This window comes from Equus caballus, chromosome 7, assembly GCF_041296265.1.
Source record: "Equus caballus isolate H_3958 breed thoroughbred chromosome 7, TB-T2T, whole genome shotgun sequence".
Taxonomy (NCBI): Eukaryota; Metazoa; Chordata; class Mammalia; order Perissodactyla; family Equidae; genus Equus; species Equus caballus.
Window position 1 is genome coordinate 37680505 of NC_091690.1, and position 18953 is coordinate 37699457.

General features: G+C 43.5%; 1 protein-coding gene across 8 annotated transcripts in view; it reads right to left on the reverse strand.

Annotated features, from left to right (window-relative positions):
• The window catches only part of ETS1 (ETS proto-oncogene 1, transcription factor), a 125180-nt gene that overhangs the window by 10258 nt on the left and 95969 nt on the right, over positions 1 to 18953 (reverse strand). For 5 of the 8 annotated variants that reach the window (XM_023645121.2, XM_070272941.1, XM_070272942.1 and 2 more), the window contains 3 exons: positions 17447 to 17524; positions 16220 to 16468; positions 11630 to 11890 (listed from right to left, as the gene is read on the reverse strand). In XM_023645121.2, the coding sequence (XP_023500889.1) occupies positions 11630 to 11890; positions 16220 to 16468; positions 17447 to 17524 (588 nt within the window). The remainder of the gene's footprint in view (positions 1 to 11629; positions 11891 to 16219; positions 16469 to 17446; positions 17525 to 18953) is intronic. The other 3 variants (XM_023645122.2, XM_070272943.1, XM_005611706.4) reach the window with 1 other exon arrangement.

The following is an 18953-nucleotide window of genomic DNA, read 5'->3' on the forward strand; positions in this document are numbered from 1 at the left end:
AGTAAACAATCCTCCTCTGAGGAAAGATGTAAGGATTTAAAAAGCGACCCAACTGGTTCTCTCTATTAAACTATATTTGGGACCAAACAATATGGGTGACTCCCAGGCTACGTTTCATCAACATGTTCCCCAAAATAAAAATGACCACACCTTCTGTCCTTTGGGGATTAATTTGCTACTTTGAGAAGCTAATCTCTTTAGCTCAATGCTAAAAGTCAAATCAAATACCTCAGTGTGGGCAAGACACTACATTTATTTTAACCTATGAAACTCTCATGGTTGGCCACCCTTGCAACAGGGCTGACTCTGCCCTGATAGCACACATCTGGCAGGTGGTCCTAAAACAGAGGAACAGGCCTTGACTGGCCCCTCCCTTCCACCCAGGTGTCTCTACCACAGCCAAACGATGATGGCAAAAACAGAACACTCAAATCCAGAAATGACCCATCTGTTCACAAGCCTATTTTCCTTTCACACTACTGTAGGAGAGCCCATCTCTGGGAGTGGAGTGGGTGACCCCAGAGTCTAAGCGTCACCCGCTTCCTGTCAATCTCCTTCTAAATTATCATTCACAAAAGATTCCAAAATCTCTCTATTTCCATTAAGTCCTCATGAAATGAACTTTAATAACACATCAAATGGAAGACATCTTGACTGCTTCTTGCCTTCTGGACCAAACTCAACCTGAAGCTGTACAAAGACTTCCGCCTGAGGATGAATAATTCAAGAGATGATATTGCTGAACTGTTTGGCAATCAAGGCACTGGGAAAATTTTCAAAAGAAAAGAAAGGGTGGGAATGCTTGATATTTTTGGCTTGGCTTTATGCTTAGAGGTGCCTTCTCCCATTTCTTCTGAGTTATGCCCTTCCTTTGCTCCCCAACCCTGACCCAATCTCATGTCATCTCTAACATGATCTAGATACGGCACATCTACAACTAGTCAACAATGCCTTGGTTCAATGAATCACTGTGGAGTCAATACGTTCCATACATATGTTCCTGTATGAATGGCTAATAACTCTAGGACAACAATTGGGGATATAAGTTCTAATAATTCAACTCATAATCACAAAGAGCATTCTAACAGGTGCTTGAAAAACACACTTCACGAATATAATGAAGGGCAATAACTTCATGAGCTTGCATTTATTTATTGCTGAAATAGCCAGTATTGAACAATAGAAACAAGTCAGAAAACAGCTCTCAAATCAATTAAAACCAGCCTTTGATGTCAAGTCTATGTCTCTGACACATTAGACCAAAAGAAAAAGGGAAGCATTTCAAAAAAATGTTTAAAAAGTGTCAAGTAGTGGAGAACTGAGAGATGACAGCAGACAGTAACCTATAACATTTATGTATATATAATATATATGTATATGCACATACACATATATATACATATATACGCCCATGGGAAAGCCCAAAACGAGGAGCCAAGGGGCAGGACTTTGATCCAAATTCTTCCCTGATTCATTCTGTGATGTTATGAACCTCACTTAACCTCTCTGGACTTTAGTTTTCCCATCCATAAAATGGAAACAGGAATCCCTGCTCCTCTCTACTTTAGAGAGATGTAAATTAAGTTCCTATTATGAAAAAAATATATATGTATATCTATACAAAGAGGTGACCATGGCGCAGAGCAGTTTGGGAATAATACAAAATACAACAATGGAACTAAACAGAAGAAGGAAACGACAGAAAATGTATTTTTAAAAGCAGACTTTTCAAAGAAAGACAACAAAAAAAGATGGAATCGACAAAAAAAAGAACATAGCAAAAGCACTAGATAAAATTCAATTATTCTTCTGAGAATTGAATTGGCCTTTTACATGGCGACTTTGGAAAAGGAGAAAGTTGGAGGCTAAAAACAAAAAAGGTTAAAGTATATACATGTAAAATTTTTTAAATATTGTAGATGAGAATAGCCAGTTAAGATTCTTCATGCAGAGACAGCTCTGTGAAGTTCTGGCTCTAATTCAAAGCAGTACACACAAAAAGACAGAGCAGATGCACGCTACTTTGCAAGTGAAAGTATCGCAGACATTTATGGTTTGGGGAAATCTCGGCCACAGACAGACTTAGATCCTCTTTCCCCCAGTGCGCTTTTTTCCCTAATTATTCATACTCCTCACCAAGCACCCTCCACCTAACTACCCCTCCACCTAACTACGATGTGGGGCCAACCTAAAGAGAGTCCAGCAGAATTCCCCACAGAGGCAGGTAGTTTGGGTGTAAAGGGATGGATCTCATCAGCATTAAACTAAAGGAAAAGCAGAAAATCCTCTCCAGCCACCAATGTCCAAGGCAGGCTGCCCAGTGGGCCGGTGACAGCCGGCCAGGCTGCCTCACCTGGGACAGACATAAGTGAGGCTCCCTGGTGAGTTTGCCTTGGGCCTGAGAACAAAACAGTGACACACACCGGTGTGTGGAGGAAAGACCCTTGTTTTTGCTGGGGCTCCTCACACCTGCATGTGCTCAAGCACACGTGTGTGGGGGCGGCTGCAGGAGAAAGGAGACCGCTCCTCTCTTAAAGGGGCAGCCTACATTCAAATGCAGCTGCCTCTTTCCTCTAAACCCAAGAACTCTGTCTAACCAGGTACAAGATAACACTGCGACGCAAACTTGGACAGCGAGCCGCTGAAGCTCAAGTCAGGAAGTGGTTTCTTTAGAGCTTTTTCCTCCTGATGTCTTCTAGGTAACTGATTGTTTTAAGAAGTCACCAGAAATGGGCTGGGTTTGGATTTGAGGGTACGGGGTGAGAATTTTGTTAGAAACCAAAGAAATGTTTTCTCCAACCAATATAAAGTCTAAAGAAAATGCCTTCCTAAGCATCTAGGTAAAAAGAAGAAAGATGTGTTTGCTGATTAGCATTAGACTATCAGACTGGAGAAGTCTGAAGCCTCTGTTTTCTCAGTAGATTCTTAATGCAGTCTCTGGAATCTATTTTATCCCAGGGGTAAAGTTTCCTTGCATATCAAGGATGAGAGATGACTAGTTAAGCATATTAGAATTCTTGGGGAGGTGAACTACATTCTGAAGGATCATTTGAGCAGTAAATTTCTCAAGCATTTATACAGCAAATGATATCTGAACATCTCTCCAATGTAAGGCATTGTTGCCAGACTGGGTTGAATAACAAAACAGAATATTAACAACAGCATGGAGGTGGCAGAAGAAACCCTGTTTGTTCCACTATAATGTGATGAGCTGAAAATGCACTACCTACGCCTTTAAAGAAGAAAGGACTGAGAACACAGCCCCGAGGGGCCTTCTCAAGAAACTACAGCACCTCAACTCTGAATGTCAAACACCTCCACATAGCTGTGACCTGTGAGCACCTCTCCAGCAGTGCGAGTCCCATCCTCGTCTCAGAGATTAAACTTTCACATTCACTCACATGAGGAGAACTTTCACTCTTCTTATCTCTCAGGGAGAGGTGAGTCACACGGAAGACAATGCAGTTTGGTTAGCTACAGTCAACAACATGCACGGTGGGCCACCAAGAGAACTGGGACCACGGCCTTGAGTCCTGCTGTACGTCTAGCCAGACAGAAAAGCTGTGCCGGCCTGACAACCCAAATTTAGCAGTCAGGTCTGATGTGGCTGTCACGTGACTGTGGCGCCCACGACAATGTGCTGCCCAGATCTCCCGCTGCAGGAGGCATAACTGACTGGATCCACCACATCCCCACCAAGGCCACACTTCCTGGGGTCTGCTCCAGCCAGGGACTGAGCATGGTGGGGCACGAGGCCCATTCCTCTGAGACGCAGAGCTCCTCCACCGGGCAACCCGGACTCCAGGACTCCCCGTCAGCCTGGCCAGACCTTTCTTGGAACTGAGCTGCAGCTGGAGGCTCCTCCTAGCCAAATCTCCTTCCTTCCCTCTCCTTTTACTGGGGCCAGACCTGCGGCGTGGCCTGAAGGCTCCCCCACCTTCTCTTGCTCTCTCCTACCCCTTTGTCCTTCACAGAGGTTTGTTTCCCCCCTCCAATGAGTTTCTTGCAAGTCTAACCATGTCTTGACATCTGCTGCTCACAGAACCGAACTAACACACTACTAGTATTGGGTATTTTCCTACTAATTGTCTGACATTGTGAAAAATTTTGAAAGGCATCTTTGTTGCTGTTTGCTATGTGACATGGAGCTAGACCTCTTTCCCCCTCTGAACCTCAATTCCCTCATTTTTACAATGAGAATAACAGAATCTTCCTCATGTGGTTGTTGGTGATGGTTAAAAAAAATAACGTTTGTGAAAGAGTCTAGCACACAGTAGGAGCTTAACACACACATGGGTTGAGCTGAATAGCTGAAGTGACCTAATCCACTATTAAATATCTGCTGTGCCCCCAAGACACTGCTAGCAATTACTGGAATTCTTTAAGTAAAATACACTGTCCCCTGACCTCAAGAAATGTAGAATTATACTGAAAGACAACAGGGTTGGAGAATAATATGAAAGAACAACCAGCATCTAGAGAGTACTTCCTATGTACCTAGCACTGTTCTGGGTGCTTTCCATAAAGTAGTCATTTAATTCTCACAACAACCCTATCAGAGAGGAACTACTATTATTACCATTTTGCAGATGAGAAAACTGAGACACAGAGAAGTGAGCTGCACAAGGTGACACAGCCGGTCAGTGGCAAAGCCTGGACACACTCAGGCTGCCTGGGTCCCAAGCCCATGCGCTTAGCCCCTACATGACACACTCCTGAAACGTAACCAATGGTTAAACAGACGGGATGCCCGCCCTGCGCCGTGTGTTTAACCTGGACTTAAATCTAAAGGCGTACCCAAGTGACAGAGCAGGTGTGAGAACCGTCCAACCTGCAGGCGTCCCATGAAAGTCAGTTTAAGGAGAACAGGGAGGGGAACAGCTTCCCTGGGATCAGGTCTCTACACTGAGGCCCACTGCTCATTCTCCAGAGCAGCAAAGGCCCTCCCGGGAAAAGAGCGAGATGCCAAGGGGCAAGAGCAGGAATATCTGGGACCTCTGGCAGAGCCTTTCCCAACAGAGGTTGGGGGCAGTTTCCAAGGCCTGTTGTTTAAAGGCAACAAGAGCTGTGTGGATGCCCCCCCAGCACACTGGCTGAACTGCTCAGTGGAAACATTTTACTTCAAAGAGAAAAAGGTGGAGTTTCAAACTGGAGACAGAGTGGAATTCCAGAACAGTCACCACCCAATTCCATCATTTGTAGTTAGATTTCGTTAAAGAAACAGTGACCCCAGAAATGTGGGACTCAGAGACTCCTCTAAAACAGGCGGGGGGCTGTCCCCAGAAAAGTTGAGTCAATTTGCAAGTTACCTGCCATCCAAAATCCAGGCATCCACGAGGCCTCAGAGAGTTGTAAATAGCACCATGGTTTGAGATCTATTTTGTAAAGTATAAGTGAGCCCCTTCTGCCCCAAATACAGCTTGCAAGGTATTACCGTAGCTGAATCAAGTCATGGAGGTGGTTCGGCCAGTTATGGCCTTCAAAGGCAACTGACGGAAACAAGGAACCTCCACTTTCCACACTTTTAAAAGACATTTCAAAAAAAATTAATAGTGAGGCTAAATCCTCCTACCATGTGATCTTTTTCTACTGGTGGCAGATGATTAAGAAAAATTGTCACAATAAGAATCAGCTAGAAGGCAGAAGCAGTGAAACTGTTATGCAGGCAATAGAAAGGGGCTTCTGCTTCCATCCAGTTCACATCTTTCAGGGGGCTTCCTCATGCTCCAAAGTATTTCCCATCAGTCTCATAACTGAGAAGCCTGTTAACCCATTACTCCAGGGAGATCCCCAAATCCATTCCACCCCCTCCCCTTAGACCTACAGCAAAACACAGAACAACCAATTAGAATCCCTCCCAGCTTCTAAGATGCTGGCTGGCAGCAAGGCTCCCTTTAGGCTGAGGGGGTCTGTCTGGCTTCCTGCAACCAGATAATCACAGGGCCCTCTGAGCCAGAAAGGGAAGACACTCTGTTGCTGCCTTTCTCATTTTCCAGCTCCTTTCTTCCTATCCATCCAGGTGCTGCCCAAGGATGCTTGACATTGAGACTTTGATGGCTTCTGGCAAGCCAGCTCCAGCTTGGCCTGGCCCAAGAACCTCAAGGCCCTGTAAAAGGAGGCTACTGCACAAAATGGACACCAGAGTTCTGTGCTCATGTCAACAAGTTGGTTCTTCTCAACTTTAGTCAATTCACTCTGTCTTATACCAACAGTATTTAAATAAAGACTATATTCCAGAGCTTGGCTCAGGTAATAATCCCTCCAAATTAAAAAGCGCTACACTGTGCCTAATAACATATCCACTTGGGTTTAGAATTTTAAGACTCCTCCGCACAAAGTCACTCTGAACTGATAATTTTCTCCGGTGACCCCTCCCCTCTCTCCTTATCAGTAACTTAGGCTCATACCAAAAGTTTCCTCAGTAGTTGTTTATACCTGAGCACACCGAGATTATTTTGCAATCCAGCTTTCCTTCAGAAAACTGTGATTTCAGGTAATGCTGCCAAATCTCAGGTTTCATTCTGAATTGAAGGGCTTTGAAGCACTTCCTTTTGCAGCAAAGTTGTTTATTTTCAAAAACATGTTTTAGCAGTAGTGTTGGGTTACTGAGCCCTAAAGTTCAACCATGAGCCAGAACGCCAAGGTTCTTCTGGGCTTAGCTGAGGAACTTTCTTATTGTATGACTTTAGACCGGCTCCGGTATCACCTATGAAATGGCAAGAAGAAGATTTATTTCAGGCCAGAAGCAATTTGAGAGGACCTACAGGGGAACGCACGGGGCACCTTTCCTACAAGACTGGTATGTTTTTTGTGTGATGTCTCATGCAAAATATTTGGAAGTTGAAGTCCACATAGTCCCAGATTTAGCCTTAAGGAAACTGAGAGGCTATCTATTCATAAATCTGCACAGCAGAATAAAACATAATTTTGTTACAGTTAATGAATGGCTTTGGGCTTAGCTCTTTCAGGCTCCAGGATAAAAAATAGACCTCCTAGCCACTTCATTCACAACTGCAACTCAAAGGAGGGGGATACACCTAGACACTGACAACAAGAACATTACCACCAAGTTGACTCAATGCCATAGGAATGGATTCCTTATCTGGAGCAATGTCTGGCAATCTGGAATGAAGTTGATTTACAGACCAGTTACTCTAGACTGAAGCCAAAGGCTAGCTCTGCCCGCTCCTCCCACACACATCCAGTGTTAATTAGTGGCAAGTGGGAGACAAGGCCCCTAATCTCCTCTATGGAAACAACTGAGATAACCAATGAGTATGCTTTGGTTTCTTAACATGGAGAAAGATTTTATACTCAGGTGAGACATGCGGCACTTTGATTCAATTCAGGAGCTACCTTCTGTGCAGACTGCAATGATACGGCCTTGAGTAAGTCATTCTTTGTGCCTCAGTTTCACCATCCATAAAATAGGGCCGGAGGGACAGTGAGGAAGGGACAATACTAACTGACAATCCTGTATATTATTTTATACCTACTGAAATTGAAAAAAAAATCAGAGATGCTTATGTTTTTCAAGGATCTGGAAAGCATTTTGCTTAAGTCTATCAGATATATAGAAAACACTGGGCCACTTCTCTCTGATTGTTTGGTAATTAGATGAGGTTCATAATGTATCTTCGAACAAGAGAAAATGGAGCTCTCTGATGGTATCAGTTTGATAACCGTAAGCAGTTCACAGTAAGGTAGGAAGGTACATCTTGGCGGAAGCCAGCACTGCATTTGATGTATTCTTAACTCAGCTAACAGGCAGGCTTTCAAGCCATGTTATCTGTCCCCACATCTTGACCTAATTTAACAAGTTGCCATGGGAGCCCAGTGAAGGTTGATGCAATTTTCTTATCTTTGGAGGAAGAATGTAACTGTGCAAGAGAATGAGAAAATTCAGTTTCTAACTGATTTCCACACTTACAGTGCAGTAACTAAGACATCATATGAAGAAGTCAAATCCATTCCTTTGAAGGTGATATGGATGCAGCCCTAGGCTCCTTGTGTAAAGGCAGGAAAATGGATTCTCTCCCCAGCTTGGAGAATCTAGGCACACACCCTATAGTTCAGGCTGAGTAACAGTGACATAAAGATACAAGTGCTCCTACTGTGTGGCCACACAAACTTGGGAGTCATCGAATTTTAAGGGAACACACAAAAAAAGAGGGCAGAACTTGAGACAGAAAATAGGTGTGACTTTTACAAGCAATAGAAAGTTTTGCCAACCCTTATATAATGATTTCCACTTTCCAAAGTACTTTTCCAAACTTCAGCTCATCTCAGAATGTGGGCATAAAGTCAGAGACTCATTTATAGGAACTCCAGTTATTGCATGCTCCTCGGGTGGTGGAGGGGGCTGAACAGGTATGTTCCATCCCCTCCCCCATTCCCCAGGAGGTATCTGAAATACAAGGGGCCACAATGAGGGGGCAAGGGAAAGGGAACCACCAGGCAGAGTGAGTTTGCAGTGTCGGCAGGAAATGTTCACCAGGCATTGAGCACAGGAAAACAGCCACGAAAATTTGGGCTGTCCCTACATGCCTCACAAATTCTGACCTTCGTTCACACCGCAGCAATAAGAAAATCCAGTTCCAGTCTAAGGACAATTACAGTATCTTGAATTCGACAAGAGAGTGAACCCCCAAGTGTTACTAGCACTTATCTGCACTCAACACGTGCTCAGAAACATTTGCTGAAATAATTGATTTGCTACAATTGAGCTTTTTTCCCTTCATGTCTAGCACAGTGTCTAGCACTCATTTGTTTAATTAATTGATTTAGTTCAATTACATTTGCAGAGATCTCCTAGTACCAAGATAAGGATGAGCACTTCCACTTCACTAAAAGTAGAAAAGGGTACAAGGTAAATTTGCCTAAAATCACACAGTGTGTTAGAGATGGGAGGGAGCACAGAGGACTTCCGTTTTCCGGGCTATTGTTCTCACCACCATTTGAGATGGTATGAAAAGTTAAATCCCCAATTATAAAGAAGAAACAATGGAATAGTAAGATGCTTTAAAAAATATTTTTTAATTCAAATGACTACTTTAGTCTTTCAACTCTTAACTGATAGTCACTCTCCCTTTTCTTCCACCCACTAAAATTTCATTCCCTTATAGAGAGAGAGAGAAAGAGGAAAGAAAGAAGGAAGGAAGGAAACAGGGAAGGAAGGAGGAAGGAAGGAAAGAAGGGCACTACTAAAAACAATCTATCCAAAGGAAAGGGGACATGAAACAGAACTCAGACCTCCAGGACATACCTGTATTTGTGCTAAAAGAGCTTTTGATGCTCTTATCTATTTGGCTCTGAGACTGAATTGCCAGAGACGCCTCACAGTAGCATCCTGGCTTTGGCTTTCTTGATGGGAGTTCATGTCCCTAATTTGTACTTCACACTCATTCCTACTTCTTATAAATTTCAATTCATCCTTTTCCTTCTCTCCTTGAAACTACGACACTTGGAAAGATCCCCAACTCTCAGATAATTCTTGTCTGGGTACTAAGATCACCTTAGTCAAAACCACTTAAGTCACTCTTATAGACTATTAGCCCTGCAGGTTTCTCCCATATAGAAAATCCACTAACTAATACATGTAACACTTTCAGAGGAGCTTCCATTTGAAGTGGAGATCAGACTTGCACCATTTCTAGAAACTTCTAGACTTTCTGCAGTGTAACCATGGATCCTTACCAGAATCTTATCCCATGAAGGCTGACCTAAATCATGAGGCTTTCTTTGGCCATAGCTCAAACTTTAGAACTTAAAGTCCATTTATTTAATCTCATTATCCACAAAACTGCCCTAACTAGCGAAATTTTCAGACCCAGCTAAGAGAGAATGATGAAAGCTGTCATGGGAGAAGAATTATGACTGTGCGTGTTGACGGTGTTATAGCGGTGATTATGGCAGGGAGAACAAAGAAATACCTTGAATAAGGAGAAACTAAGTTGAGGATTTGATACTGGAAGTTAGGGTGGAAGTTGCAGAAGAGCTGGCCTTTACACTTGGGCAAATGACAGGGCAAAGTTTTTCCTGCACCACAAGGGCAGAGGCAACTGTGACCAGTTAGACACCTGCCCCTCCAAAGCCCACAAAGCCATTTCGAGCAACCTCGACCCTTCATTTCTCTTCCTTATTAAGCAGGGCCTCTCCCCTCCTTCATCAGTGTATCAACTGGAGTCTAGTTCTTAAAATACCTAGGAGTTATAACTACAGAAGCCAGCACTCTCGTACATCTTGAAAGAGACTTAATGTACTTTTCTTCATTCTTCAACGGAAATGGGCAAACTTTCTAATAGTCTGCTGTCAGAGATGGGAAAGGACTCCCTTGAAAAATGCAAGTTCCCACACACCAGTGATGTACAAGCGAAGACCATGGGGGATAGTGCAGAAAGAACAGAACAGTGGATCTTTAAGTTCCTTTCCTGGTCCATGACTCCATATAGAGACCATGTCCTACCTCAAAACCAGACATAATCCCCGAGCACCTGTTCATGCAATGAACCACACTAGGAGCTATGCGGCAGGCAAGACAGAGACACACCCCTGATCTTTGAAGGAGGAGTCACTTTTCTAAGTATCTGAGTTGTTCTCAAAGGTCAGCAGCCCTGAACACAAGAATAAGGATCTAGCACACTCTTAAGGTCAGATACCTCAAAAGAAACAAAGATTTTGCTGTTTGTCGTCATTCACCACAGAGTCCCCACATGGTCCAGGGTGGAGTAAATCATAAGAGAACAGAGGCCTAGCCCACAGCTGGGCAATCAAAGCTTAAAATAAAGTCCACTCACAGCATACTTCCTAATCTTTGAAAACAACACAATCTGATAGAAAGGATCTGAGAATTAGCACATTAACGCTCCTTGGATATGTCTTAGATATACTCTTCAGATGTTTCCAGGGTTAGGCAGCATATGCGTGACAACCCATTAGGAAAATGAATTGTTTTTCTCTATTACCAGATTCTCAATCAAAGCCCAAGTTCTCAACCTGCATCTTCCTTTCTCTACAATCTTCCTTCACTCACCACTACCATCACTTTCACTCCTGGAAGAAAATTGATAATAAGGCTAAGTGAGAAAAAAGGCTTCCTATATAGGCCAGGATCTGGACAAAGTTTCGATTGACTAAGAATACTTTTCCCATTTGAACTGCTAAGCTAGTGAGTACCCTACGACAGAAGATCCTAGAGTGTGGGCTGCTCAATGATGCCCTTCAGAGATGTTGTTTCTGGTTTTATGTTTAGAAAGACCTCCAGAGAACAGGCTAGGAAAAGTCCCTTGATGTTAGGCCAGTAGGCAGAGTTTCCAGAAATGCGAAATCAATATAATTCCCTCCCCCAGATATGGAAAAGGGTCCAAAATATAACTTTTTCCTACCACTCTTGGAAATGATCCCTTGGGGCAGAATGATACTGTTTGCATCCAAAAATCAATGGCTATTCACAAGCAGAGTGGCTTGAGAGACTGACCAGACCCCTTAGAGTCTTCTTCTCCCCCGGACCCCGAAAAAGAAAGAAAGAGGCTGACTTCAGTCTCTGGGAATACGCGCACAGTGCCTTCCACTGAGCCCACCCACAACAACACACACACAGAGGCTGCGGAGGTAGGGGCAGGGCGCCTACCTGTGTAGCCAGCCAGGGCAGCAGCAGGAATGACAGGCTTGTCCTTGTTGAGGTCAGCACGGTCACGCACATAGTCCTTGAAGGTGCCCTTGGGCTTGTGGTTGGGCAGGGCGGCTGGATAGTCCTCTGAGTCGAAGCTGTCATAGGAGGGAACACGCTGCAGGCTGTTGAAAGATGACTGGCTGCTCCAGGACTGGGTGAGGCGATCACAACTATCGTAGCTCTCTATGCTCTCAAAAGAGTCCTGGCCCCCGAGTTTACCTGGAGGTAAAGGAGGAGGTAGGAAGAGGGCAGGGGAGGAGGGATTGGGAAAAGACAACTGTAAAAACCCTCTTAGCCAGGACAGATTGCTAATCAGGTCCTCAGGAGGCGCAGAAGAGGGGAGAGGGCAGTGGGAAGGGAGCTCCAAAGGTCACGGGTTCACAGTGGGGAAGGGGGCTGCGCTGGATCACAGTCTGAGATTCCACTGCCACCGCACTGTCCTGTTTCACAGCTCCGAGAACAAACAGTCAGAGTCAAATGCCGCTCACATCTGCCAGAGACAGACGGCAGTGTTTGGGACCTCAAAAATTCTACAGCCAGAAATGTAAAAGCCAAGAATCGTTCATGTTATTATGGGACGTCTGGCTGACGTATTAGATCAAGCGAAACAATGAAGAAATCAGAGCAGTGTCACGCTCAATTCCCTATTCCGATTCAAGCCAATGAGATGATTTCAAAATCTGGCAAAGTATTTTGGTCATAAGAAAAAAAGATTCCATTAGACTAAGCAGATTGACCTTCCTTGACCTTGGAATTAAAGAGTTATTTTTTAGCATTTTTTTCCCAAATACTATTTAAAAATGAAATATATGTACTGCCTCTATGCCTTCTCAAATAGAGAAGGAAGTTATAAGGTGCTTTTTCCAAGAGATTTAAAAAAAAAAATACATCACTCTTCTAAACAGAAATCCATATTCTTTATCCTCTCCAAGTACAACTTTGTACTTGAAATTTATACTTCACTGGGGAAGTGTGGGCAATAAAAACAAAGGAGTTGACTCAAGAGTTAAGGTCCATAGCAGTATCAGAAATCCTTTACTCTGTGAGTTGCTTAAGGCATTCTTAACTGACCACAAGATCATGCAAGTTCATTAATTTCCCAAACCAGGTTATAAACAGCTGCTATGATTGCATAATAGCTCCTAGAGAAATTTCCATTGGCAAAAATGCCATTAAAAAGGAGGCTAACAAAAAACTTTTGGGAGGAAAATAAATGCATCTAAGAGCTGAAAAGGCTCACAGGAATATTTTCTATGTTTTACTTTCAGATGCTTTCCAGGCAATCTAAATTAATCATGGGAGACTAAATGGCCACCTCAATTGTGCACAGGTCAAGAGACGAGAAGGATGTGAAAAATGTGTGCGTAGAACTAGCTATGTCAGCTCTCAATTGTTCAGGGGCGGCTGATCTACTACAAATTTTAAATCCAGAATAAGGTTGGCCTATACAACCTAATATTAGTGTGTTTCTGGTATATTCTCCCCTTTATAATGGTGGGGACTGGTTAAAACAATGAAATGCAAATATGAACAGGTACCCAAACCGAAATTCAAAATACAGTAATCAGGAAAGAAAATATGTGGCTCTCAAAATTAAAAAAAAAAACAATATTCCAGATAAAATGTATTCAGCTAAGTATGTAATTTTTGTACAATCCACTGCTGTAGATTTCCTGAGCCTCTCATCCCCTCCAGCACTGCTTATCAGAAAGGGAGTTCTTTCTGCTCTGCTCTGTCTCATTCCTTCCTCCCTTCATCTATTCAAAGGAGGGTAACCTCCAGAAGGCAAACTGAAGAGCTTCATGGAGTCATCAGCCCTGCCTATCCAGTCCACTGTCACATTTGCAACTCTTCATTATTATTATTAAAAATGAACGAAGTGCCCCTTCCAGAAATTCACATTAAATGACTCAGGAAAACAGCCCACCACCAGGATGCAACAGCCTCTTTTTAACAGAACAGGAGATTTTGTGGCATCTCATAAAAAGGTGTTTGCTCATATTAGCCACCCATCTGGAAGCTCATTCAATTTCTCTGTGAAACAAACACACAAATGCCGAAGAAAGAGAATTTATATTTTCATGAAGAACACCCCGCCAAGTCACCAATAACTGGGCAGTATTTATATACTTATACATATTATATACAAAATGATCCTATCTCTATTAGTCATTTTTATATCTGGAGGGCATGGAGACTGAAATTTCCACGAGCAAGAAAGTTGTGTTTTCAAGGAGTCCCAATAAGCAAGGGCACTAAACTAGGCCATAACCACTCTCTGGCAGCCACTCAAACATGAGCCAAATGAAACTCTGTTGAGAGTTGTGGTTTATAGCAGTAGGCTGCTTTCATTTTAGTTCTATTTCACAATCCTGGAGCTGGGAACCTTCGTTTACGGGTATTGTCTCCAAAAGTGGGTTGCATCCAACTGGATTAGGCACTCAGTTATGCTACTGTGTTCATGCAGGGAAGCGCGTGTCCTCTAAGACATCCACTGGCCAGCTTTTCTGAGAAACATCTCAGCAAGGTCCTTCCAAAGCTATCTGACTCCACCAAACAGACCTCAGAGCACTCAAAACAGTGGATGGGGCAGCCCCACAGCAACCAACCAGCACAAGGACAGTTCTCAGAGCCCAAAGAAGAGGGACAGAGGAGCACTCTGTATACTGCGATGCAGCATACGAATACTAAGATTATTATTAATAGTAATCAGCTAACAGGAATGCTTTCAGTCTAGACCAATCACACCATGTCCCACTCAGTCAGCCCTTGGAATATGTCCTGTTGAGCACTTCTAACGTGCAAAAACCAGCCGTGAAGAAAACAGTCTGCCCCTCAAGTTTGCGTGGTCTCAAGCTTGGTGTGAGGGAGGGAGAATGAGGCCAGAGAGAAATACCACATGTCCCTTTGAACGGGTCACTATAGGGTCCACAGTCATTAATTTGGGGTCAGAGGGATGGTAAGGACCAAAACCAAGAACCAAGAGAAGAAGAGGGAGAAGGAACAATTACACAAATGCAAAGCCAGACGCATTTTAAACACAACGTGACAGCAGATCTACCAACAGTTACAATATGGCTGAGCCCCAAGCCACAGACTCAGCCTCCTCGCATGTATGTACAGAAAGCCTCATGAGAAAGAAAGCTGTTCTACTGCTTTGACCTGCCTGAGAAAAAAGATACACATACACATGTGTGTACGTATTTAAATAGACATGCATCCAAAAATAAGAGTCAGAAAGGGGAAGGCAAAACTGGTCCCACCCTTCAGTCTGAAACACAAACACCCTGGGGCCCTAAGAAGGAAGATTATAGGTTCAGATTGTGCTAGGGACTTTCCCTACGCAGGGCCTGCTGGTTATCCTAAGGCCTGCTGGGAGGAAGCCGGAGCCTGAACACTCAAAGAAGATGACAATGTGTATGGCCCGTGATGTCTACAGGATGAGCCTTCAAAGTAAAGACGCCTTTGGGCTCCCCTCTCAGAGCCTCAGCGAGGTGGCAGGGTCATCACTGGGCAGAAATCGCTCCGAGGCCAGCCAAGCCTGACTTCTGGGACCAAAGCCCTGGGAGCACCCCAGATGGGCTTTCTCCTGTTCCTCTTCCTGTCTGTAATTCTTTCCGGTGTATCCATCGGAAAGATCATCTTTTTCAACTTTTTAGACATCACCTAGGTCTCAGTGGATGAACAAATCCTTCCTTACGATCGACTGCACTTTTCTCAGAAACAAAACAATCTGGACACTTTACTAGGCAGGCTGCGCCTCTCAGTGTTTACCTCCTGATCTTAAAAATTGGGTGTATTTAACCTTTTTTGCTTTATAAAGTCAGCCAGCTCTATTCTGAAACATTTACTTCATTGTCAGTGAATATTTTATCATTGTCATAATAGTCACGTCAACAAGAATACCTTCTTTTGGAAGCTTCTGGCCACCTCTTTCCCTGGTCCTCTAGCTAAATACACACTTTCACCACAGTGCTGATGACTGGTTCCAAATAAACTGCTGGTTAACCATCTTGTATCTTCCCAAACCAAAGAAGTCACAGGAGGCTGGAGAGCCCAGGCCGGAAAGCAGAGGTCACTCAGATACCAAGCAGGATTTTCAGTCTGACCCAAGAATACTCCGGGAGGAACATCAGGACACATGTGAACCTAAGGGCTTTTCAGGAGGGCCACCTGAACCTCTTTTATTTGATTGTGTCCTCCCTAAACAAAATCTTCTCAAAGAAAATAAAACATACCTTAAAAAACAACCACATTTGACTAGTAATTATTTGATAAAATATTTTACCCAAATAGGAAATTTCATTGGTCATCCTGCCAGATTTCAATTTTACCAGGGACCCATGGTCTCTGTCATCATGATGGACTTGGCTAAAATTCCATGATGGAAAGTTCTTAGATCTAGATATTCTAAGATAGAAAGGTTGAAATTCAGAAGTGTACGGGGCCAATAGTGAGGAAAAAAAAAAAAGGAGGGGGGGTGAAAAACTCACAAAGTTAGGTAATTTTTGGAAATTCAAGAGCTTCTAGAGAAGAAATCTGACCTACCACGACTGGTCCTCCCCATGCACATGTTGTCTGGGGTTACAACTTCTTGTTTGATGGCGAAGTAGTCTGTCTGCAAGGTGTCTGTCTGCAGAGGGTCCCGGAGGATGACTGAGGGGTAGTCGTTCTCATACTTGAGGGAGAGGAGTTCCTCCGAGCTGATAGGATGGAGCGTCTGGTAGGACTCTGTGATGAAACTGGGCTCTGAGAACTCCGACGGAGGAACGCACTGAGCGTGCTCGATCCCATAGCCTGGAAGCAGAGCAGGTTAGCAATTGGAGAGAGGAGAGATTTGTATCTAAAACAGGCAGTTCTTCACCATTTTCAACAGCCCCGCATGTGAGACAAGCTGACTACCTAAGAGAATAAAAGGAAAATATTCTAAGTCAGAAGGGTTGGGTTTTTAACCTTGCTGCACTACTTAATAGCTATGGCCCTTGACAAGATACTTCCCTTTTCTGACTCAATTTGCTCATCTCTAAAATGGGGATGATTGCAATCTTCCTCAGTGTTGTGATGAAGATCAAATGAGAGTATATATGTAAAATGCCTACCAACATTTCTGGCACACACTAAGCCCTTGCTACATAGTAGTCAATACTATTGTTGTCAGAATAAAAATTATAATAAAGAGATCAAATGAAAACAAACCTGCTTAAGACTCCTTTGAAAGCAAGGCCTACAAGGCCATTAGATGAGAACAGCCCTACACTAACTCTCTTCCTCCAGCCACCTCTCCAGTGTGGTTACGTATCACATGCCAGAGTGGGGAAGGCTTCATTTTCTATAACGGCTCTTACAGCTGCACAGCACACTCCTGAGGAAGGATTTCAGAGGAATGCCATCATATCTAATAGTAAAAGGGAAAGACCAAAGGCCGAGACCAAATGCCTAACCCAAACCTCTGAGGGCCGCCACAGGGCACAGATCAAGCAAGATCAAAGGTTACAGGTCAAGATGTGGTCTCTCTCTATGTGATTTTCATGCTGAAGATATAGGAGAGAGATCCTAGTGTGTAGCAGCTTGGAGGTTAATAAAACATGCAAATAGGTTGAAGCCTTGTGCTTTGTGGGAACAACAAAATAAATAATAAAGAGTCTACACTTAAGAAAATATTATTTTTTGTAGAATTACCATGAAAGAGCCCAAGATCAACCAGGACAGGAATCTTTTCCTAAGTTCCCATTATAACGAGCACAACGAGGAAAGGAGAGAGGAAGATGAACTTACTAATGAAGTAATCCGAGGTATAACGGGATTCTGGATAGGTGGGGTTGACTCCATTAACTGGATATGGTTTGACATCTTCTGCAACAGACAGGGTAGGAAACGAAACAGAGGTCAAAGAGCAAGTAAGGCCTGGCCCAAAAGGATCTTGGAGCCCAGCACCGCAATGATCTCAGCCCCTCTTCTAAGAGTCTGTATGTTCATTAACTGAGTCTACTCTGTCTAGGGCCCAGTCTAGAGATGAGATCACAAAAGTATAGCTAAGTTTATTATTTCAGTAGCTGCAAAATGGAATTTAATATCTTGGAAAGAGCATCAGTGAGTAATCTCTAAGGGTTGGGAAGGCATTTCCACCCTCATTCTGATGTGTGTGTGTACCACATTAGCATCAAAGGCTTGAAGACATCTTGGGAAGTTTCCAAACTCAGTCCCCAAGCTCAAACTGATCAGTTCCAAAACTTTTCAGAAATATATTAAACCTTTAAGCAGGTAAATTTTATAGCCTCCATTTCTTCTAATAGATGTCTGGGTTTTGTTTTGTGTTTTTTCCATTGCCCTGAAATTTCAAGTTCAGGCCCAGATAGGAAGCAGGACGTTGGTAAGGTGCCTGGTGAAATACGACAGGGCTCATGCAAAGAGAGAGAAGAGCAGTATAATCGAATTGCTGCCCAGGTGCCGGCTTCCCTAGGCATCAGGAAGGATGCGGAGGGAGGAAACTAAGCATGGAAAGGCTCTCTCTCCACTGAACTGGCAAGGGCTAGAGGCTCCTCTAATTACCCTGGAATCAAAAGGTGTGGCCTCTGGCCACTGCATGGAGTAGTCTGATCATATTTCACTATAAGAATCAGACATAAAAAAGAGAGTGTTGGTCTGGGTTTTTCCTCAGGTATTTGATAGCTCGTTGGGAGCAGAGACTGATGGGAAAACAAGTTTGCGCCTGCACAGAAAAAACAGTTCCCAATTGAGATACAACGATTAAACTTTGTTTCAGCTGCTTATCAGATTAAAACATCCCCTGTACATTTGGCCTTGCACCCCACCCTGAACAGCTATGTTCTTTTGGTGCTGTGTTGCTTTAGTTTAATTACAGAACAAAAGCTGTAGCCTCGATACGACATCTCGCTCGGCTCTTCAAGGATCTGGAGACAAAAGATTCTCACTGTCTCTCGCAAAAGAAAATGGGTGGGAAGACAAGACTTTTGTTCTCAAACAATTATGTTCTCAAACATACTCAATTATTTCCTAATTCTCCTAAATTATTCCTTTGTGGGAAGGTAGGCCAAACCTGTCTCAGGGGCCCAGAAGCTCTCCCATGAGTCCATATTACTATACAAAGAACACAAGACAGGAAGTTCAATTGAAAAGACCTAGGTTTATGGAAATGAGTGATATTGAGAAAACCACCTAACCTGTCTTCATTCTACAGATGAGGATACTCACAGTACGCGCCCTTCCCATCTCCCAGGGTTGTTCTGAGAATCCAAAGAGAAAATGTACTTTAAAGTACTTT